Raw genomic sequence first — 25,530 nt, forward strand, 5'->3', positions numbered from 1 at the left:
AGATGAGCAACTCTTATGAACTGAGTGAATGTAATACACATGCAAATGAGTAAGAAAAGCTGAGGAACATGGTCTCCATAAACCACTCACCTGGCCCAGCAACATACAATTACATACAATTAGAAAGGAACTCACAGCTTCGACCTGAGCAGTGCAGGGTTTAGGTTGAACTTCTAACAGCCCAATTTTTTTTTTTAATTTTTAAAATTATTTTTAGTTGGAGGATAATTGCTTTACAATGTCGTTAGTTTCTCCTGTGCAACAACATGAATCAGCCATAAATATACGTATATCTCCTCGTCCCTCTCGCGCCCGCCTCACCGTCTAGGTCAGCGCGGAGCATGGGCGGAGCTCCCCATGCGGCAGCTTCCCATCAGTTCTCTATTGTACACATAATACTGTATATGTCGCTGCTACTCTCTCCATTCACCCCACCTTCTCCTTCCTCCATTGTATCCTCAAGTCCATTCTCTACATCTGCGTCTCTATTTCTGCCCTGAAAATAGGTTCATTGGTACCCTTTTTATAGATTCCTTATATATGCATCAATGTAAGATCATTGTTTTCCTCTTTCTGGTTTACTTTACTCAGTTTTCTTTTCATGGCTGAGCGATGGAATCAATGTATATATGTACAACAACTTCTCTGCACCCCAACTTTTAAGACTCTAACCTGAGGGATGGGCCCCCAAAACTTCTAGCTTTGAAAGCCTAATGGGCCTTGTGTCCATAAGACAGACAAGACTATAGCTACAAAGAAACAATTTTTAACAGATTTGCAAGGACTCCCTGTGGCTCTCCTTCCAAAGTTCAGAAGAGGGAGCAGAGAGAAATGCACTTCTCCCAACCTTTCCCTTAGAGAGGCTATTTGCATACTTTAAAAGATTTGCCTGCAAGTAAGGCTGATGAAAGTGAAAGAGAAGAGTGAAAAAGTTGGCTTAAATCTTAACATTCAGAAAACTAAGATCATGGCATCTGGTCCCATCACCTCATGGGAAATAGAGGGGGAGACAGTGGAAACAGTGTTAGACTTTATTTTTTTGGGCTCCAAAATCACTGCAGATGGTGATTGCAGCCATGAAATTAAAAGACGCTTACTCCTTGGAAGGAAAGTTATGACCAACCTAGACAGCATATTAAAAAGCAGAGACATTACTTTGCCAACAAAGGTCCGTCTAGTCAAGGCTGTGGTTTTTCCCGTGGTCATGTATGGATGTGAGTTGGACTGTGAAGAAAGCTGAGTGCAGAATTGATGCTTTTGAACTGTGGTGTTGGAAAAGACTCTTGAGAGTCCCTTGGACTGCAAGGAGATCCAACCAGTCCATTCTAAAGGAGATCAGTCCTGGGTATTCATTGGAAGGACTGATGCTGAAGCTGAAGCTCCAATACTTTGGCCACCTCATGCGAAGAGTTGACTCATTGGAAAAGACCCTGATGCTGGGAGGGATTGGGGGCAGGAGGAGGAGGGGACAACAGAGGATGAGATGGCTGGATGGCATCACAGACTCGATGGGCGTGAGTTTGAGTCAACTCCGGGAGTTGGTGATGGACAGGGAGGCCTGGTGTGCTGCAATTCATGGGGTCGCAAAGAGTCGGACATGACTGAGTGACTGAACTGAACTGAAGGCTTCTAGTTTAGCTCACGTTTAGGGACTCACTTTAAGACTCCCTGGAGACAGGCAAAGGGGTAGACTATGCCCATTGACCCTCTGACTCACTCTAGGTCAATGGTATCTTCCTAAAAGAAGCTTGTGATCCCATCTGGCACCTTGGCTTTTGAGGTAGCTTCCCAAAGGACACACCCTTTTGTCACTTGGCTCTGAGAGCCAGCAGGGCTTGCGTTCACATCCACCAAAGGACCTAGAACCATAGCAAACAAATAATTCTCAAATGCCTATCCCCTTAGAATTCAGCACAGAGGGAGCAGACAGAAGTGCCCATCCCTCAGTCTTTCCCTGAAAGAGGTGTTTTTGCATATGTTGGAAGCTGCTGCCTGAGGATCCAGCCTCCAATCAGCCTGTTTCTGGTGCTGACTGAGATCTACCCCACTGGGACACTGACAGATGTTAGCACACCCTCAACTACTGGGATCCAAAGGGAAAACCACAACATAGGGTGTCAAGGAAAGTGAAGAAACTGAAAAATATGTTTTAAAAGAAAAAGAACTCCACAAACAGACCTTAATGATACAGAGAAGAGTGACTGACATGAGGAAGAGTTCAAGATATGGTCATAAAAATAGTCACCATATCAGGAGAAGAATGCATGAACTGAGAATTTCAGCAAAGAATATACAAGAAAGTACCAAACAAATGTCACAGAGCTGACGAATATAGTAACTATACTGAAAAGGCCAATAGAGAGGAGTTCAAATAGCAGACTAGATGAAGTGGAAGAAAGTATCAGTAAACTCACAGACAGAGCAGTGATTCATTCCATCAGGAACCAAGAGAATAAAGAAAGTGAAGATAGATAGCTAAAGCAACTTATGAGACACATCAAGTAGACTGAAATTCACATTCTAGTGTCCCAGAAGGAAAAGAAAGGCAGACACAGGTAGAAAACTGAAGAAATGATTGAAAACTTTCCTAACCTGAGAAAAGAAACACTATCCAAATCTAGGAAGCCTAGAGAGTTACAGATAAGAGGTATCCAAATAACACCCAAACCAAGTAAGGAAGAGGAAATACCTCCAAATTCATAGTGAAGGAAGAGGTAAAACTGTCATTATGTGCATATGTTACGATTCTGTATATAAAAACTACTGCCAAAAACTGCTGTCACTAATCAACAATTTTATTAAATTTCAGGCTCTAAAGTCAACATATAAAAATCAGTTGTATTTCTATATACTAAAGATGAAGCATCTGAAACTGTCACATTCACAATATCATCAAAAACAATGAAATATCTGGAAATAACTTTAACCAACAAAACAAAAGTTCTCTATTAAATTAAAACTACAAGACTTTCCTGAAAGGAACTGAAGCCAACACAAACAGATGGAAAGACATCCCATGTTAACTGATCATAAGATTGATATTGTTATAATATCTATACTACTCCAAGTCAACTGTAGATTCAACACAATCTCCATCAAAATACCAATGGCATTCTTTACAGAAACAGAAAAAAAAAATCTCAAAATTTATATGAAATGACAAAGTCTGCAAATAGTCAAAGCATTTCTCAGAAAAAATAAGAGGTGTCATATGTCCTGTTTTTGACTGTACTACAAAGCTACAGTAATAATACATTATTTTTATTTTTTTTAATAATACATTATTTTAAAAGGTATGGTAGCGGCATAAAAATGGACAGAGACCAACAGAACAGAGCCCAGAATTAAATCCCTGCATACACTGTCAACTAATATTTGATCATGGAGCCAAGAACACCCAATGGGAAATAATAGCCTCTTTGACAAATGATGATGGGGAGATGAGATAAACACATGCAGAACAATGAAATTGGACCCTTATCTTAACACCATTCACAAAAATTAACTCAAAATGGATAACAGATTTAAACATAAAGCCTAATGTCTATAAAACTTAGTAGAAACATAGGAAGCTCCTCAACATTGTTTTGGCAATGTTATTTGGATATAACACCAAAAGTACATACAGTAAAAGCAAAAATAAGCAAATGGGACTACATCAAACTCGAATGCTTCTCCACAGCAAAAGCAACAACTGACAAGATGAAAAAACAACAGATTTCAAGAAAAAATTTGCAAACCATGTATCAGATAAGGGGTTTTATATCCAAAATCCAAAATATATAAAAAACTCATCAAACTCAAAAACAAAATAATCTAACTAACAAACAGGCAGAAAAACTAAATAAACCTTTTTTCAAGGAAACACAAGACTATAGTGAGCTGTCATCTCACACCTGTTGGAATGGATTTCATCAAGAAGATGAGAGACAACAGGTATTGGTGAGATATGACTAAAAGGGAACATTTATATACTGTTGGTTGAAATGTAAATTGTTGCTACCAATATGGAGGTTCCTCAAATAAAAATAAATCTACCATTATGATCCATCAATTCTATTTCTGGGTATATATGCAAAAGACATGAAAACAGGATTTTGAGGCAATAGCCATACTCCACATTCATTGTAGCATTATTCACAATGGTCAAGAAGTTATGAGGATAACGTAGATGTCCGTAAACCAGTGAACAGATAAACAAGAGGTGGAATTTATGCTTATATGTGCATATAGGCACACAGTATTATATTTTTCAGCCACGAGAAACTGCAAACTGCCATCTGCAGCAACATGCGTGGACTTTGGGCATATTATACTAAATAAGAAAAACAAGTACTGTGTGTAAAATCTAAAAGCCAAACTCAAAAAACAGAGAATAAATGGTGCTTACCATGGAATAGGGGGTAGGGGATAAGACAGATGTTGTTCAAGGGTACAATCTTAGAACAAGTAGTAAATAAGCTCTAGAGAGCTAATGCACAGTACCCTGAGTATAGAAAACTCCTATAGTCATCAAACTTGCTAAGAGACTAATAAATGAATTATTCTAACTACTAAAAAAAAAAGACAGTTATGTAATACAATAGAGGTGCTAATTATCACTACAATGGCAATTATATTACAGTACATAAATTATCAAATTAACATGTACACCTTAAATTTACACAGTGGTTTATTTCAAATATATTTTAATTAATGTGTCTTTGTATGGGTCTCTAAATTATCAAGAGTAAATCTATGACAAAGGTGGCAAGACAATCTCTGGTAAATCTATGATGAAGAAAAGACAGTCTCTTCAACAAGTGGTGCTGGGAACACTGGACAGATCATGTGAAAGAAAGAAACTAGAACATTAATACCACACACAAAAATAGACTCAAAATGGATTAAAGACCTAATTATAAAACCAGATACTAATACGTGTAAATCTATTGCTGATTCATGTCAATGTATGACAAAACCCACTGAAAAAATAAATAAATTATAAAAAAAAAAAAAAACAGATACTATAAAACTCTTAGAGGAAAACACAGGCAGAATACTCTTTGACATAAGTCACAGCACTATCTTTTTGGATCAGCCTCCTAGAGTAATGCAAATGAAAACAAACAAATAGAACCTAATTAAACTCAAGAGTTTTTTCACGGCAAAGGAAATCATAAACAAAATGAGAAGACAGTCCACACAATTGGAGAAAATACTTGCAAATGAATCGACTGGCAAGGGATTACTCTCCAAAACATGCAAATAAGTCATGCAGCTCAATATCAAAAAGCAATCCAATCAAAAATGGACAGAAGATCTAAATTTCTCCAAAGACATACAGATGATATGTGGGATCTAAAAAAATGGTACAAATGAACCTATTTACAAAAGAAAAATAGAGTTACAGATATAGAAAACAAACATGGTTATTAAGGGGGAAAAGGGGGGCAGGAGGGGTGAATTAGGAGATTGGGAATAACATATACAGACTACTGTATGTAAAATAATTTATACTTATTATTATATAATTATATAACAATTTATATAAATATAAATTACTCATAATAATTTATAAAAACCTATTTGCTCAGTGAACTCTTTTAAATAATCTGTAATGACCTACATGGGAAAAGAATCTGTCTATACACACACACACACAGACGCACACATATAACTGATTCACTTTGCTATCCAGAGAAAACCAACAATGATGCAAATCAACTATACACTAATAAAAACTAATTATAAATAAATAAAACATACACATGAAAAGATGCTCAACCTCACTAATTACTAGAGAAATTGAAATAAAAACTATAATGAGGTGTCACCTTGCACCAATCAGAACAACTGCCATAATATGTCCACAAACAATGAAAACTGGGTGCACGGGAGAGGGACCCTTCCTACATTGTTGCTGGAAATGTAGCCACTATGGAGAACAATATAGAGGTTCCTTAAAAGCTAAAAATAGAGTTAGTATATGATCTAGCACTCCCAGTCTTGGGCATGCATCTGGAGAAAACTATAATTGGAAAAGAGACATACACCCCAGTGTTCATCACCGCACTGTCTACAATAGACAGAACACTAAAGCAACCTACATGTCAATCATGAGAGGAATGGATAAAGAAACTGTGGTACATATATGCAACAGAATATTATTTGGCCATTAAAGAACAAAATATTGCCATTTGCAGCAACATCATGGATGGATTTAGAGATAATCACACTAGAAGTAAGTGACAGACAAAGACAAATAGCATATGATATCACTTACATGTGGAATTTAAAAATATGGTACAAATGAACTTATTTACAAAACAGGAACAGATCCACAGACTTCAGAAACAAACTTCTGGTTACCAAAAGGGAAATGTCAGGGGAGGTATACATTTTGGGATTCGGATTAACATATACACACTATTATATCTACAATAGATAATCAACAAAGATCTACTGTAAACCACAGGAAACGTCATTCAACATCTCTATAATAAGCTATATAAGAAGATAATCCCAAAAAGTAGATATATGTCTATGTATAAATGAAACTGTACCTGCCGTACCTGAAACTGACATGACAATGTGTATCAACTATAATATAAAATAAATATTAAAAAATTTTAAAGTAAATGATAAGGAGAGAATCTTAAAAGCAGCAAGAAAAACATCTTGTTACATACAAAGAGACATTTAAGGCTACCAGTATCTTTCCACCAAAATGCGCGGGCCTGATGTGAGTGGCATGATGTATGTAAAGTACTGAAAGAAGAAAACCTACCAAACAAAAAGACTCTTATCTAGTAAAACTGTCCTTCCAATTCGAAAGATAAATAAAGAGTTGTAGACAAGCGAACACTGGAGTTCATTACCACTAGACTGACCTTATAAGAAATGTTAAAGGCACTCCTTTAAAATGAAACAAAACAGCACTAATTAATAATAGGAAAACATATCAAAGTATACATCTCTGGTAAAAATAGTCAAATTCAGAATAATCTAATATTGTAATGACTGGGTTAATCACCTAGACAAATATAGCAAAAATAACAACTATCGTACAATAATCAATGGTTACACAGACTAAAAATATGTAAATTGTTAAATCAAAAGCATAGAACATGGAGGAAAGAGAGTTTTAGAATGCATTTGAACTTAAGTCTCAAAATAAGTCAGTAAAATGTTATAACTTATTGCATATATAGCACTAAATATTATGAGGTTTAAATAAACATGTTATATTTATAACAGTTATAATAACTATAGAGTCCCATTTCAACTTTACAGACATTCACAGACTGAAATGGAAGAAGATATTCCATACAAATAGAACCCAGAAGAAAGCTGGGGTAGGTATATACATAGACAAAATAGGCTTTAATACAAAAACTGTAGTAAGAGACAATCATGATCATTACATAATAATAAAGGAGTCAATCTAACAAAAGGATATAAACATTTGTAAATATTTATGCACCCAACATAGGACCACCTAAATATATAAAGCAAATATTAACAGACAAAGGGAGAAATAATAATACAATTTAAAAATTGCAAACAAATCCAACAGCCTTGAAGAAATGGATAATTTTTTAGAAACATACAACATATCAAGACTCATTCATGGAGAAATAGAAAATCTAAACAGACCAGCTACTAGTAAGAAGATTGAATCAGTTATCAAAAACCTTCCAACAAAGTCCACAAACAGATGGCCTCACTGGTGAATTCTACCAAACATTCAAAGAACAATTAATACCTGTCCCTTCCAAACTCCCAAAAAGTAAGAAGAGAAATGAATACTTCCTAATTCATTTTTACAAAGCCAGTCTTATTACCATGATACCAAAACCAGACAAGGGCACTACAAGAAAATTGCAAGTCAATATACTTGATGAAAACAGATGAAAAAATTCTCAACATTATCAAATTAATTCAACAATACTTTAAAAGGGTCATACACCATGATCAAGTGGGGTTTGTTCCTGGAATGCAGTGATTGTTCACAAACCACAAAATCAATTGATGTGATACACACATTAGCAAAATGAAGGCTAAAAATCATATGATCATCTTACTAGATGCAGAAAAAGCATTCAACAAAATTCAACACCCGTTTATGATAACTCTCAAAACAGTGGATATAAAGGGAATGTGTATCAACATAATAAAGGCCATATATGATAAGCCACAGCTGACATGAAACTGAAAGCCGTGAAAGATGAAAGCTTTTTCTTCTAAGATCAGGAACAAGATATAGATGCCCACTCTTACTACTTTTATTCAACATATTGCTACACAGAGCAAATAGGCATGAAGAAATAAAAGACATCCAAATTGAAAAGGAAGAATTAAAACTGTCTTTATAGACTACATGATATTATATATAGAGGTCTTAAAGACTCAACCAAGAAACTGAGTTAATAAATTCAGTAAAAATGCAAAATATAAAATTATTGTACAAAGAACATTTCCATTTCTGTATAATAATAATCAACTCTTAGAGAAATTAAGAAAGTAATTCCACTTAGAATTGGATCAAAATGAATAAAATATGTAAGAATAATTTTAACCAAGGAAGTGAAAGACCTATATTTTGAAAACTATAAGGCAGAGATGAAAGAAATAAATGGAAGATATTCAGAACTCATAGATTAGAAGAATTGTTAAAACGTCTGTACCACCCAAAGTAATTCATAAATTCCATGCAATCACCATCAAAATTTCAATGACATTTTTCACAGAATTAGAACAATCCTAAAATATATATATGAACTACAGAACACCCAAATATCCAAAGCAATCTTGAAGGGAAAAGTTGGATGCATGATACATCTTGATTTGAAACTATATTAAACAACTGAAGTAATAGGAAAAATGAACAGCCATATGTAGAAGAATAAAACTGGACAACTATCTTAACACCATTCACAAAAATCAACTCAAAATGGACTAATGATTTGAAGACCTGAAACCATAATAAATCTAGGAGAAAATACAGGGAGTAATCTCCTTGGCACTGGTTTTGGTAATGACTGTTTGGACCTGTCACCGTAGAAAAGCAAAGGCAACAACAAAAAAGTGGGATAACGTCAAACTTAAAATTTTCTGCACAGCAAAGGAAAACAACAGAATTAGAAGGCAGCCCATTCTATATGGGAGGGAATGTTTGCAAATTGTGTACATGATAAGGGGCCAGTATCCAAAATCTATAAAGAACTCATATAACTCAATTTCAAAGAAATAATCTGACTTTAAAATTAGCAAAGGATCTCAGTAAGCATTTTTACAAAGAAGATACACAGATGGCCAATAAGTACATGAAAAATACTTAATGTCACTAAACATCAGAACAATACAAGTCAAAACCACAAGTATCGCCTCACACCTGTTAGAATGGCTATTATCAAAATGACAAGCGATAAATGCTGGCAATGCTATAGATTAAAGGATGTGGACTGTCTTTACATACTATTGGTGGGAGTGTGAATTGGTGCAGCCACTCTGGAAAACAATATTGAGGTTCCTCAAAAAATTAAAAATAGAATTACTATACGATCCAGGAATCCCACCTCTGAGATGTGAAAAACAAAATGTTCTTTAATGGATTATTTTTCTTCAGATTTACCTTTAACAGACTTCTACTGCCTTAAAATACAATTCAAGAAAAAATTGTATATGCTCGGTGACAGGCACTGTATTAAACCTTACTGAGCAAAAAAAAAAGCCATTGTTTTAGTGTCTGGGAGCTCAGAGTCTTTGTAAAATTTTTCTGACTATAAAGTGTACTTCTTTCATAACCTGTTATTCTGATTTTTGGAAGATGAACCTTGGATTAGTGAATTCTTAAAAGATGTTTAGGAAAATAATGAGATAAGGGATTTTTCTGGGTTTGTGGAGGGATTGTGGAGTTTTTTTTTTTTTTAATTGAAGTACAATTGACCTATAAAGTTCCCGGTGTAAAATATAGTGATTCACAATTTTTAAAGGTTTTTCTCCCATTTATAGTTATAAAATATTGCTACATTCCTCATGTTGTATAATATATCCTTGTAGCTTATCTTATACCTAGTCATTTTACCTCTTAAGATAGGAAGTTTTTTTTAATGCAATTCATAAAGGAATCAAAGGATGCAAAAAATATTACAGAATACAGAACCTAGGAATGAAAGTAATTTTGTGTTACCAAGGAATCTAATGATCCACCAGTAGACAATGGGAGATCCAAATGAGCAAATTGGTATCTCTAAACAGAACAAATCTCTCTTGCTAGCTTAGCTCTTTATTTTGGACATAAGTTTTCAAAGTGTCCTTCCTTGAGGGTTCAGCTACATTATAGTTCATTTAATTCTTGATGAAGGTCCAGATGCTACATGTACAACCTTTGAAACTGGATATGGAAAATAAATGCTCATTTTTCAAATTTATTTATTTTACCAGTCTCAAACTTTGCCTTATAGAGCATAATTGCTAATATCTTAATTCTTTGGAATTATAAAACAGGCTGTTACATTTTTATATCTTATATTTATAAATATAAAAGGATGCTTAACACTGTGAAAGGGTTTTTTTTTTTTTTTTTTTACTTTAGAAATTGGTCTATCATTCAATTCAGCATTTATTATTAAAGTATTTCCTTTAATAATCATCAGACTCTACTAAAAATGTAAAGCATTCTTCAAATGGTACTGGGAAAATAGATTAATCCAGATTAATTCAACAATCAATTAATTGTTGAATAGTAAAATATAGGACAATGTAATTTATCTGGATTCAAAGCAAAGCAGCATTATAAGGTGAGTTCAGAAGTGGACTAAACAGGGTACTTGGAAATATGTCTTACTAAATATTTTTCAGGAGTTTTCTTTTCCCCTTTCTTTCCAACAGGAGGATTATACCGACTGTGGTGGTGTCTCTGGATTAAACCCCTCCCTGTGGTCCATCATGGGCATCCAGTGTGTACTACTTTGGCTTTTATCTGGCAGCAGACACCACCAGTTATGACCTTCTCAAACCAAATCTGCAGATTAAACTCCAGACCCTGCTGAATCAGGAGCCCTCAACTACATTAAAATAGGGTCAACTGCGAACTCAGCAGACCACTAGCTGGGCCCACCCCATGGCATCCATCTAAGACGAAGACTCATAAGGCACCCACTGGCTGCATGTCAGGGTGTCAGATCCTTCAACTTGTGTGAATGCTGCATCATCTATGTATAACATCGAAGCAAAATTCTATACATGCTCTATTGGAAAAATTTGAAAATTTGTTGTTGCATTGTTGGTGATTACATGTTAAAGGGCTCCCCACACAGTTGTTTATGGATCATGCAAATTGTCTTGATTTTGACTTGCTGCAATCCTCGTTCTTTTACCAAGAAAATCTCTTGGGGAAAAGAGTTGCTTTTTTTCCTTCACTTATTCTTCTGTTAAAAATTATTTCCTGCTTTGAGTAGTTGTTATTGGAAATATATAGAGAGAAACAGAGGGAGAAAGAATTAACATTGTTGTAATCTGGCAAAATAGAAATAATGGCTTATTTTCTACAAAAAAAAAAAAAAAATGCCATGAATAAAATGCCTTATGAAGAATGGCTTCTCTGCCAGAGATATAACACAAATGATGGTCAAGTTTTGGTGGGTATAATGAATTGGTTGTTTGAAAATAATAACTAAGAAATTACATTAAAGGTGCTTGAAGGTAGAATCAATATGTGACATATTTCCTCATAAATGTGAGCCCTTAATAAATGCTTTGATGTAATGTCCTTTTTGTTCACAGTAAAGTTCCGTAGTGCTAGCCAGATACTTCAAAATGCTCTAAGAAAAGCTTGTTGGGGGGAGGGGAAATGTTTTTTCTTGTGATAAATGAACTTTGGTTACTAAGGGTATTTTGCATGATGCTGCTGCTATTTTAACTTTGGGTTTGTTTCTCTCTTACTGTAGAGTATAGTCCATTGAAAAGTTAACTGAGTGACATTATTGTTATGTGAGAATCTGAACCTTGCAGTGTAATGCACTTAAGTCATCTTTTAAAATGTCTTTAAACTACTCTGAATATACTGTGCAATGTAAATGCTGAATGATTGGATTGGTGAAATGGGAATTAATGGATTTTATACAGATTCGTGCTTTTGCCTGAAAACCTATGTACAGATATTTTAAGTACATAAATCAGATTTGACACATTTATTTTTTGAAGAGTACATATATGTTCTCAGTGAAGAGACATCCTAGGTTTCCTCTCTGTTCGCTGGAATAGTAGCACGTACAATCCCAAATTTGCTGCTGCTTTTGTTGCCTCCATTTTAAATGATATGAGCACTTGACCAAAATTTCCATATAGTTTGATGAGGGTTTTACAATAATCTGAACAAATAGGAAACCTTGAATCTCTATGTATGCACATGAATACTTGATTGTGAATAATCAAAATTGTTTTTATACAGCCTCATTAGTGAAAATGGTTAGTGTATTAAAACAGATATTTCATTATAGAGTAATATGGTAGAATTTATTTATGCTTTTAAAGATTATTTTCAGGGTTAAACAGTATTTGAAGAATGGATAAAAACAATGAATGTGTAACAATTATAGGGAATAATTCTGCTGAAGGCTGGAAGTATGCAGATATTCTTTTTTCAAACATGCCAGAAACTGGTATGTGTCTATGCTGGAAATTTTCTTATATATCATTTTTAAGTAAAAATCTTATTAACATTATCCAGTATGCTTTAATATGCTTCATATATCAAAGATATAACCAATTCTTTAGCATAGTTTAAAAGATATATTTGTTTTGTTTTTAGCTTTGCACATATTTGTAATTCCCTTCACCACTAATATACCCTAGGTACCACTTGTGTACATTTCCTTATTTAAAATATTTTTTTATTTAAAAACGGGGGTAGAGGGAAATGGAATCACTTTGCCAACTATTGTTCTAAGAGTTGACATCAGTTACCATTTCTAATACATTGTTGTGATTTTGTAGTCTCATTTGTAACTGGTATTGACATTTTAGAAAACACCAAAGTGATTTAAAAAAATATGGAACTTCTCACTCTAGTAACAATATGTTTAAATCATGTTGTTTGTTAATTAAATATTTAAAACTTATTGTTAACTTTTGCTAGACTATTTTAAATCATGAAAGTGTTGAGAAGGGGATATCGAAATATAGTTATGTTAGCTTGTGTACATAAACGACGCACATTAAAACAAGCAAATTGCTTCCAGCATACAACAGACTACCTTAAAATTATCTTTAAAATCTATTAAATATATTTTCATGGCTAATGTCACCAAAGTATGTTTTCATCAACTATATTGTTGTGTTCTTCACAGTGAAACTTGGCATCTCCTGGCAGGGTCCTATTTGATTTCATTTGCCATCAAAATATATTTACGTGCATAAGTCTTGCCATGATCCTTTATTTTCTGTTATAAATTAAACATATATTATGACAGCCACATATATGTTAATAAATTGAGTAAGAACATGCTCTCTGACTAAAAACTGTTCTCATGCCTAATACTAGTCTTCATGCATTTTGAAAGACCGTAACACTCATTCCATCCAATTTGTTATTTTTACTTTAGGATTTTTCTGAGTTCTGATTGTTGGACAATAACTTAAATCACAGCCTGTTATAATATTAATTTTCAAAGACTAAAAGTACAAGAGATCAAGAAAAAAGCTCTTAAACTCCTTCTGCTTACTGAATTTTTTGCTATGCTCATGCCACTGTGTAGTTTTCACTAGAACAAAATCAAAATAAGTCTTGCATTGGTGTTGAATAACAGGAATGGATTTTGCATTAATGATTTGTTTATATTTTCTTCATTTGAACAACCAGCATTACTGCCAAACACCAATCGTGGTCCATATTTGTAACAGGTTTTTAACATGACATAGTTAGCAAGTTTGACTGAAGAGATTTTTAGGTCCTGGGTCTAATAAGATTTTAGTATGATCTTTTTTCATGTTTCTAATGCTTGAGGCATTATTGCTTAACTTGGAAAAATCTAGACAGTGTTGCTGCCATTTGTAAGTTTTCCTATAATATTCCTTTTATTAACTTTAAAACTGGCCTTACTGGGTTCAAATAGGCAGTATCCCTTTTAAGTGACCTTTGCAACCCAAGTGTTACTTGCTTATTTGATGCTCTTTTGTATTTTACATCTCATTTAAATCTTTCTCTCCACCAAAGCTTAAATTCTGTGTCTTAATTTAAACTCTGAACTATTCCATTAATCATGTTAGTTGACATTAAAGTGTCTAGAGGTACAGAGGCTGACCTAGGGAAACAAAATGGATGTTGTGACTCAGAGGATACAGTAGAATGATGGTTTCACCTTCTCACAGTCTCAAATATGTTACAATTATCTGGAACCTGTGTTGTTTTCCCATAGCATAGAATGTTAATACTGCTATTATTCCATGTACATTTCTGTAAAGAGCAAATCAATAAAGCAAAGGTTTGAAGTTTCTTGATTTCTTGAAAAAATTCCAGAATGTTAAAGTCTTAGAAAACCTTTACCAACAGTTTCATCTACTTTATTTCTAATTCACAAGATTAACTCAAAGAAATTCTGAGACTAATGGGATACTGTCTTGAAAAGATGCCAATTAAGTCTACAGTGTGACCTGACAGAGCTGTCTTTTCTGTTGTGCTGTATGTTGTTGGATCATTACTATTAGGGATACTTTTATTGAAATGCTCAGTGTGCATCCATGAAAAAGGCCAAGTGGCTTTGTGAACAATATATCCTTTCTCCCCTTTATTATGTTCTCTTGACACTTTTGTGGAAATTAGCCTGATAAAAACATTTTTGTAAAAATTTGTATATTACTGTTATAAAAATATTTATAATCCCAGAAAATGTTGTGTTAAATCTTGTGCAAAAACAGTATATTCAGAATAAAAGTTTATCATTTAAAGTCACCAGCTCTGATTATTTAATTATTTAAAATTCAGCTCAAAGAACCAGAGGTCTCTGTCAAACATACAGTTTAAAAAAGCAGGCTTTCCAGTGGAGAGACTTCTAGATTGTGAAAATAAAATCTGGCATTACAAAAGTGCTTTTACAGCTTCAACCTCAACTCACAAACAAATTTAATTGCAACTCCTTTGCATAACTCTGACCCTTCTCACATATGCTTCTGCCATCAAGGTAGTTAGGAACTTATTAAAACAAACTTTTGACTTATTTAAGAATTTTTTTTTTTTTAAGAAATTTTTTTCTATACAAAAATAATGTTTCCATGCTTCTTTAAAGACTTTGGGAAAATAGTTTGAAAGAAACAAGTGAAATATATGAAATGCACATAACTGTTATACATGTTATTAACACAAATATCTCTCCTTGCTGATAGCTATGTTATACCAAATAGGAGCTGACACAGTGAAGTATAATATACAGAATTTTTTAACTTGTTTTACAAGTTACATTTAGACCAGCTTACCACCTGCCCTCCTATGCTCACCTAATAAGTAATGAGCCTGGTATTATGTAGAATCTAATAACAATGTAAGTCTATTTTTCATTTGGGAACTCTTTAAGAGAGAGCAAGAAAACCTACACAGGAGAGGAATGTAGTATGTGGGTTACCAATGATGGTGATTACTGGAAAATCTGACCCCTTGTTTCTGATCAAGGCATTTTAACAGGGAAATTACTAAAAAGGGTAAGGTGAATAACATTTGCTTTCTGAACATCTGGCTTCATTCTGAACCAATTTATCCCTTCAATCAATCCTCTTACTCCCTGCTACCCTCATTTCCTCTATCAATCATCTTGATCCCATCCCCACCTCTTCCCTGGGGACCACGTCTCATCAATTCTCCTTTCTCAAGCATATTCTGTCTCCCTTTTCTACAGACTTTCTTCCCTCTCTCTGCAAGCACATTCAGAACATCTCTACTTAAGACACGATTTAGTGACTAAACAACAATTTAAGACAGTAAAGTCAATTATCCAGTGCTGCACAGTTGCCCCATTACTTCCTCAAGTATAACCCTAAAAATGTGTTTGTGTGCGTATGTGCCTGTGTATTTTAACATTTATTCTTTGCAATATCTCAAGGAGGCCTTAGAATTTTAGATATGAAAAGCTTGTTATCTGATGTTTTGGGTGACCGCTGAAAATTTTAAGTTACTGGTATGAAGGTCTGATAACTTCAAGGTCTTGGGTACTTCTTGATTCTCAAATTCTTTATATCTTAAAGTTGAGTTATTATTCACAAAGCACCAATACAATTTTCTATAAATTGGTATATAATAAGCAATACATGTTAATATTTTTAATAGATTATTTTAAATAAACATATTTAAAAAGAAATTTAACATTACTATGTAAATGGAAAGCCAATATAATTTGATATAAGTAATCATGTCACATGTTCATATCTATTATAAAGAGATTTTTAAAAAATCAGCATACACCAGTGTCAAGTGTGCTAGATTTAACATTTTTTCAACAGATTTATTGTAATGATAAATTAGGCAGTTTATTGCTGCTATGAATGTTTTCAAGATTAAATCTGGACTCAGTCATCTGACTATACATTTTAAGTATTAGTGGATTAATATGTTTACCAAAATGAATACTCGTGAAAAGTTTTTCAAAGTGTGAGTTTTCTTGGATGCATGGGTTTAGTTTTTCAAAACTCTTTATCATAGTAGTTTTTTAGTATCTCAGGACCCTAACATGTCTTTAAAGTTTACTTGTAAAACATATTCACTGATATAAGGACAAAATATAATGTACCAAGGTTGGAGTAACAATAGCAATTTTCTATATTGAGAAAGACTGTTTTCTCAAATTATTTAAGAAAAAAATGACCTTTTGTGAAATTATGGGATAGCTGACAACTATTGTAACTAGTGAAATTGTTAATAAACAGGTTAGATATCATTTTATCTGCACTCTAATCCCTCCGTTTTTAATTTTAAAATTACACTGATCTGTAAAATTCCTAAATCTGATAGATACTGACCTGGTCCTTATCATGAGAGCAGCGTGCCAAGTAGTAACTGCAATCTGCTGTTTAGATTTGGCTTCTGACTTTACTACTTCCTAGCTGTGTAACCCTGTGCAAATTACGTGATGTTTCCAAGCTTCAGTTTCCTCATCCTTAAAAAAGTAATAGTAACTGCACAGTAGGATGGTAATGATGACTAAATGATATAATTAATATATAGGGCCCAGACTGTCAGCTCTCAACAATGCTCTCCATTAGTACTATGTATTGTTACCACAATCATCTTCCCAGCCAGCATCATCATTTTGACCTAGAGCTTTTCAGATCCTAATTATCTGCATCATTTTTCATTTAATATATTTACTGATTCTCTATTCAACTTAAGTGTTCGAAGTAGAGCCTTATTTAGAATAAAAAGTACACCTTTCATTCTAAATGGAACTGCTGGGTAGGAATATTGAAAATTTAACAAGAATTTATGATAAAGTGCTATAAGAAATGATTGCTCCCACATTTATTTCTTATAGAAATAAGGAATGAATTATTTTTCTGATATATGAAATAATATATATATTGTGGGAGCTTACAATACGATAACCTAGCTAGATGAGTGGCCAGAGGAGGTTGCCATGATACTGAGTTAAGGGAAAGAGGTGGTAGTACAATCACAAGAGTGGAGAGTGTGTGAAAGCTGAGAGGTGCATGCAAGAAACTGGAGGGAGCGGATTATGAGTTCACTATGGCTTGGGGGGAGGGTGACAAGTAGCTAAAGATGAAGTGGAAGATGACGCTGAAGGTAAAAAGGGCCATAGCCTGGAGCCCCCTCCAGAGGGGGTGGCTAGGTAACTGGAAGCTGCTGAAGGTTTTTAAGCAGAAAACAGTTTGATGAGATTGGCATTTCAGGGAAAACACTGGATGAAATATGGGTTATCGGTAGAACACCTACAGAAAAGAACCAATTAAGAGGCTATTGTCAAGGTGAGAAACTTGTTGATCGGCATATAGGAAGCTAGATAGAAAAAGCGGACTGATTTTAGAAGTATTCAGAAGGGAAACAGGAAAGAATTTCATGATTTACTTGTACTAAAAAAGAAAGACAAAATGTACAGTTACTCCCAGGTTTTTGAAGTTTAATATTGTGTAGAATGATACAGTCCCCCAAGTTAGGAAAGAATGGAGGGTACTAGAAATAGGGACATGTGGGACAAGTCCAGAGAAGAAAATGAGGGCTTCCTCTTCAGAAATATTGTCAATGATCTTTCGTAAGGTGCTGAGGATACAAAGATGATACATTCTCTAATGCATGGAATGTATACTCCAGAATAATGATTCTTAACACGGACTCATTTAGAAACCTTTATTGGAGGTTTTATTAGTTTGTTTTCTTTAAAATACTGACTCAGGATCCACTCTAATTCAGAATCTCAGGTATTTCTAGTGTGCAGTCACCATTACACTACCTGGGGGCATGTTAAATGACAGATGTGACCATTCTGGTGCAGATTATCTGAATTAGACTTTTCAAAACCCAATTTAGATATATGTTACTGGCTCAATTTTAAATTAACACCCTTTTTGAGCACTTTTTTTGGCAACATACCCTGTGAGTCCAACTCCATTGCAATTTTTCTGAGGACTATACTTTTTAATGTTTTATTTTCTCTTCTAATCCAGATTCTATAGCTGTACATCGCTGATAACCAATAAAGTTTTCATTGATTGTGGTTGATAAACAAAACCACCATTAAGACAATTCCTACCAGAGGAAATTCTATTCCTATTAGTCATATTGATGATATCAAATGTCTCAGAGTTGAACCACAGATTTCTATAAAAATTATCAGTGAACTCCGTCAATAAGGTTCATTCTTATGGAAATGATACTGCAAGTCAGAATAAAATTAGGAAACAATATTATAACAATCTGGTTCTATAGATACTGTATTTAATTAAGTGATGTCTTCCCTAATAAAAATCTAACCAAAACTTTTAAAAATCCACTAAAAATATAAGTGCTTCCGATTGATGTCAGGCTGCCCCATTCATCTATTCCACAGAACCTCAAAAAGCTCTAACTGAAGCAAGACCATTAGGTACATAATAGAGATGCCAGGCTCTACAGTTAGACTACCTGGGTCCACATCCCAGCTCCCCAACATGTGCATGTTTTATGACATCTCTAACTGTTACATATCGGTCTTATTTATACTATCGACTCCACAAATATTTGTGTATAAAATTAATAGTCACTATCTAATTGCTATCCAGCCTCTGCTTCTTGTTTCAGAAGCTCAATCATTCTGATGCTGATGATTTCAGGAATGCCTAGATAAACTTGGCATTAAGAGGATTTTTAAGGTGTGAGGGATACTGCCAGAACTTCAGATTTTTTACTTGCTGGACAGTATGGATACAATGATGACACTGATGAGAAATACAAACAGCAAAAGCTATAGAAGAATGTGGGGAGAAAATTCATCCAAAAATTCACATAGATAAACATATTATTACTAACTCTAAAAAATCATTGCTATAAAAGATATTGGTAATAAGGGACAAATAGCAAACTAGAGAACAGGGCCAGATGGAAATTGAACTGGGTTTAGTTACAGGGCTGGGAAGAAGAACGATCCAAACTGTCCCGGATATTTTGATCGAAATCTCAAAAACAACTAGACCAATAGCTCAGTTGACTATAGATGCAACAATTCCAATAAAATATTAGCAAACTAAATTTAAGAACACATTCAAAGGATAATATACTATGACAAAGTGGTTATTTTTCTTGGGATACAAGGATAATTAAACACGTTAGTAAATATAATACATCACATTAATAGAATAATGTGTAAAAATCACATTATCGTCTCAATATATGTAGAAAAAAGTCATTTGACAACAATACAACACCATGTAATGGTAAAAACACTTGACCTATTGGCGGGCACTCCCACCACACACTCCCCAGCCTGATATGTCCCCCCATGGGTGTGGGTGGGGGCTGGGTGCTGAAGCTTAGCCTTTGGAGATGAGACCCAGGGAAAGGACTCAGGTTGGCTGCAGAGAGACAGGCTGAGGAGGCTGCGGTGGTTCAATGAGGGTGCGGTCAGAAGGGGTCTGTGCCCGCACAGAGTGGCAAGGTGTCCTTGTTGCGGGGGAGGGGAGCGGGGTGGGCATGAGGAAAGGGCAAGACCACCCTAGGAACTTCTTTCCCTGCGTGTGTGCTCTCAAGAAACAGGACACCACCTACAGGAGCTCCGGGGAGCGGGTACAGGCAAGTGCCTCTGCCAGGGAGCCTATGAGCAGCACCGAGGACTGGCCCTGCTGTCCTGGGAGAGCTCAAGCAGCGCCGCCACTAACAGACTCGAAAGCAGGCATATGTATGCCTTCTGGGGAGCAAGAACTGGCGGCCACACCTGCACAACCCATAGCAAAGGAATAATGGCCGGGACATACGGAGGGAAGCGTCAGCAAGCATCCAAAGTGGAAGCAGCTGCTCGAATCCAGACAAGGTGGCAGATTAGGCCTTGAGCTCACCTCCTTTCACAAAAGCAGCTGAACTAAATGCTGAACACCCATACATAAAAAAATAAACAAACAAACAAACTTGGAATCAACCAAAAATATTTTACATCCAAAAGCAAAGAAGCCACAATGAAACAGCAGTAGAGGCGTTTTCATGATGTAATCAAGTCCCACACCCACTGGGTGGACAATGCAGAAATTGGAAATTTATTATATCATAGAGGTTCTCCCACCAGAGTGAGAGTTCTGAGCCACACATCAGTCTCCTCAGCCTGGGTGTCTGACACTGGGAGGAGAAGATCCCAGAATATTTGGCTTTAAGGACCAGCAGGAATTCCACAAGGACCGGGAGAAACAGATTCTACTCTGGAAGGGCACACGTGAGAATTCACATGCGCTGGGACCCAGCACAAAGCCGTGACTCCACAGGAGACTGGGTTAGACTTACCTCTGGGTCCTGGAGCATCTCCTGGGGAGTCACAGTTGGCATATGGCTCATTGGGGGACAAGGACACTGGTGGCAGAGGCCCCAGGAAGAGTGATACGCTTGAGCTCACCTGAAGGTCCCCATTCTGGCACAAAGGCCAGGCGCCATCTCACAGCCTGCAGGCTCCGGCACTGGGATGCCACAAAGAAAAGAATCTGAAAGAGAAAGCACACATGTATCTGTTTCACTGGATAACTTAGCTGTAAGCCTTAAACCAATAAAATACTGTAAATCAACTATATTCTAATAAAATTAAAAATAAATGATTTTAAAAGGTGGCAAATTATACCTAATTATTACTATATGTAAAATTTATACATGTAAATGTTAAGATTAAAACAGAATGTGAAAGGTGAAATCTAGAATGTGCAAATTTGTAGTAATTAAAAATATATTTCAGTCATTTTGTTAGCTTTATCAAATGTTCAACAAGTACTTCCAGAGTAGTCTTATGTAATGGATTCAACATTATAATGAAAAGGGTCACAAAGAACAATTCTCCCCTACTCAACAGATCTGACCTTGACTGAAATTCTAATATGTCTGTGTTCTAATTTGAATAAACATTATTCTATCCTAATTTATAATCCACAAATTAGCATTGTGATATATTAAATTACTACTATAAATTATGTCCAATATATTGAACAAAAGTTTAGTGAATGACAAAATCACTCAGAATTCATTTATAACACATTCCAGTAAAATATCAATTAGAAATTAAAATTAAATAAAAGGATAGGAAAAATTAAGAAAACAATTCCATCTACCATTACATCAAGAAGAACAAAATACTTAGGAATATATCCAATTAAAGAGATAAATACTTGTACTCCCAAAATTCTTAAGACACAAATTAAAAAAAAAAAACCAACAACCTATATATGATGCAAACATGGGAAAATATACTCTGTTTATAAAATGGAAGAATATTGTTTAAATGATCATACTATACAAAGAAATCTAGAGATTCAATGCAATTCCTATCAAAATACCAATGGGATTTTTCACAGAGCTAGGGAAAATAATTCCAAAATTTGTATGGAAACACAAAACACCCTGAATAGCTAAAACAATCTGGAGAAGGAAAAGTAAAGTGAGAGGATTACACTCCATGATGTCAAACTCTACTACAAAGCTGCAGTATTCAAAACAGTACTGGCACAAAAGTACAGACACATAGATTAATGGAACTAATTAGAGATTCCAGAAGCAAACTCACATTTATGTGGAAAATTAATCTATGATAAAGAGGGCAAGAATATACAATGGGGAAAAGACACTCTTCAACAAATGGGGCAATGGGAAAATTGAACAGCTACATGCAAAAGAATCAAACTGGACTACTCTATCACACCATGCACAAAAATAAATTCACAAATGAAGCCATAAAACTTCTAGAAAAAATGGCAGTACAATTTTTGCTCTTGGTCCTCACAATATTTTTTATATGTCTCCTGGCACAGGTGAAACAAAAGCAAAAATAAACAAATAGGATTACATCAAACTATAAGCTTTTGCACAGAGAAATAAGTAATCAACAAAACAAAAGGATCAGCTACAGAATGGGAGAAGATATTTGTAAATGATGTGAGTTATAAGGGATTAATATCCAAAAGATGCAAAGAACTTATACAACACAACATCAACAAAATAAACAGTCTGATTAAAAAATGGGCAGAGTATCTGAATAGATATTTGGTCATCAGCAAATAAAAAAGTTTTCAACATCACTAATCATCAAGGAAATGCAAATCAAAACCACAGTGAAGGGACTTCCCTGGTTGTCCAGTGGTTAAAACTTCGTTTTCCAGTTCAGGGAGCAGTGGGTTTAATTCCTAGTCACAGAGCTAAGATTCACATACCTCATGGCCAAAAAACCAAAACATAAAACAGAAGCAGTATTATAACAATTTCAATAAAGACTTTTAAAAAATGGTCCACATTAAAAAAAATCTTTAAAAAAAACCACAATGAGATATCACTTCACACTGTCAGAAAAATGATTATTAAAAAGACATAAAATAACAAGTGTTGGTAAGGATATGAAAAAACAGAAATTTCATGCTAGGGGATTGTGGGTATGTAAATTGGTGCATGGTCCCCCTACATGAGTTACAACCTTGTTGTGGCAAAGGGGCTTGTATAGCTCAGTGAAGCAATGAGCCATTCCATGCAGAGCCACCCAAGATGGACAGGTCATAGAGAGGAAACGTGGTCCACTGGAGGAGGAAATGACAGATCACGTCAGTATTATTGCTGCAAGAACACCAGGGAGAACGTAAATGAGACCAAAAAAAAAAAAAAAAAAAGACACTGGAAGATGAGCCCAGCAGGTTGGAAGGTATCCAATGTGCTACTGGGGAAGAGCAGAGGGCAATTACTAATAGCTCCAGAAAGAATGAAGTACCTGGGCCAAAGAAGACATGACAGTTAGTTGTGGATGTGTCTGGTGGTGAAAGTAGTCTGAAGCTGTAAAGAATAGTATTGCATAGGAACCTGGAATGTTAGGTCCATGAATCAAGATGAATTGGACATGGTCAAGCAGGAGATGGCAAGAGTGAACATCAACAACTTAGGAATCAGTGAACTAAAATGGACTGGAATGGACAAATTTACTTCAGATGACCATTATATCCACTACTGTGGGCAAGAACCCCTTAGAAGAAATGGAATAGCCCTCATAGTCAACAAGAGTCCAAAATGCAGTACTTGGGTGTAATCTCAAAAATGACAGAATGATCTCAGTTTGTTTCCAAGGCAAAAAATTCAACATTACAGTAATCCAAGTCTATGCCCCAACCTCTATAGCTGAAGAATCTGAAGCTGACTGGTTCTATGAAGACTTCAAGACCTTCTAGAACTAACACCAAAAAAAGATGTCCTTTTCATCATAGAGGATTGGAATGAAAAAGTAGGAAGACAAGAGATATCTGGAGTAACAGGCAAGTTTGTCTTGGAGTACAAAATGAAGCAGGACAAAGGCTAACAGATTTCTGTTGAGAGAACACACTGGTCAGAGCAAGCACCCTTGTCCAAGAACACAAGAGATGACTCTACACAAGGACATCACCAGATAGTGAATACCAAAATCAGATTGATATATTCTTTGCAGCCAAAGATGGAGAGGCTCTATACAGTCAGCAAAAACAAGATCTGGAACTGACTGTGACTCAAATCATCAGCTCCTTATTACAAAATTCAGGCTTAAATTCAAGAAAGTAGGGAAAATCAGTAGGCCACTCAGGTATGACCTAAATCAAAGCCTTTATGATTATACAGTGGAGGTGATGAATAGATTCAAGGGAACAGATCTGGTAGACAGAGTGCCTGAAGAACCACGGACAGAGGTTTGTAACATTATACGGGAGGCTGTGACTGATACAGTCCTAAAGAAAAAGAAATGCAAGAAGGCAAAGTGGTTGTCTAGCAGGCTTTACAAGAAAAGAGAAGTGAAAGGCAAGGGAGATATACCCAACTGAATGTAGAGTTCCAGAGAACAGCAAGGAAAGATAAGAAGGACTTCTTCAATGGAAAATGCAAAAAAGTAGAGGAAAACATTAGAATGGGAAAGACTAGAGATCTCTTCAAGATGGAGATATCAGGTGAACATTTCATGCAAGGATGGGCACAATAAAGGACAGAAACGGTAGGGACCTAACAAAAGCAGAAGAGATTAAGAAGAGGTGGCAAGAATGCACAGAAGAACCATACCAAAAAGGTCTTATGACCCAGATAACCATGATGGTGTGGTCACGTGCCTAGAACCAGACATCTTGGAGTACAAAGTCAAGTGGGCCTTAGGAAGCATTATGATGAACAAAGCTAGTGGAGGTGATGGAATTCCAGCTGAGCTATTTCAAATCCTAAAAGATAATGCTGTTAATGTGCTGCACTCAATATGTCAGCAAACTTGGGAAACTCAGCAGTGGAAAAGGTCAGTTTTCATTTCAATTCCAAAAAAGGCAATGCCAAAGAATGTTCAAACTACAAAACAATTGCGCTCATTTCACATGCTAGCAAAGGTAATGCTCAAAATCTTTTAAGCTATGCTTAGCTGCATGTGAATCAAGAATTTCCATATGTACAAGCAGAGTTTAGAAAAAGCAGATAAACCAGAGATCAAACTGTCAACATTTGTTGGATCATGGATAAAGCAACAGAATTACAGAAAAACATCTACTTCTGCTTCCTTGACTACACTAAACCTTTGTGCAGGCATGCATGCTAAGTCACTTCAGTTGTGCTTGACTCTTTTGCAACCCCATGGACTGTAGTCTGCCAGGCTCCTCTGTCCATGGGATTCTCCAGGCAAGAATACTAGAGTGGGTTACCATGCCCTCCTCCAGGGAAATCTTTCCAACTCAGGGATCAAACACATGTCTCTTATGTCTCCTGTACTGGCAGGTGAGTTCTTTACCACTGGTGCCAACTGGGAATGTGTAGATCACAAATAACAGTGGAAAATTCTTAAAGAGATGGGAATACCAGACCGCCTCACCTGTCTCCTGAGAAACCTGTATTTAGGTAAGAAGCAACAGTTA

The 25,530-nt window shown here is 35.3% G+C and overlaps 1 protein-coding gene across 5 annotated transcripts in view; it reads left to right on the forward strand.

Annotated features, from left to right (window-relative positions):
• CACNA2D1 (calcium voltage-gated channel auxiliary subunit alpha2delta 1) overlaps positions 1-14,935 on the forward strand; it is a 513,972-nt gene extending 499,037 nt beyond the window's left edge. For 4 of the 5 annotated variants that reach the window (XM_061165136.1, XM_061165138.1, XM_061165137.1 and 1 more), the window contains one exon: positions 10,876-14,935. In XM_061165136.1, coding sequence (XP_061021119.1) covers positions 10,876-10,992 — 117 coding nt within the window. In that variant the 3' untranslated portion in view covers positions 10,993-14,935. Of the gene's footprint in view, positions 1-2,809; positions 3,333-10,875 lie in introns of those variants that run through there. The other variant, XM_061165139.1, reaches the window with a different exon arrangement.
• Positions 14,936-25,530: the final 10,595 nt, after the last annotated feature.

The sequence above is a fragment of the Dama dama genome, chromosome 18 (genome assembly GCF_033118175.1).
Source record: "Dama dama isolate Ldn47 chromosome 18, ASM3311817v1, whole genome shotgun sequence".
Classification (NCBI taxonomy): Eukaryota; Metazoa; Chordata; class Mammalia; order Artiodactyla; family Cervidae; genus Dama; species Dama dama.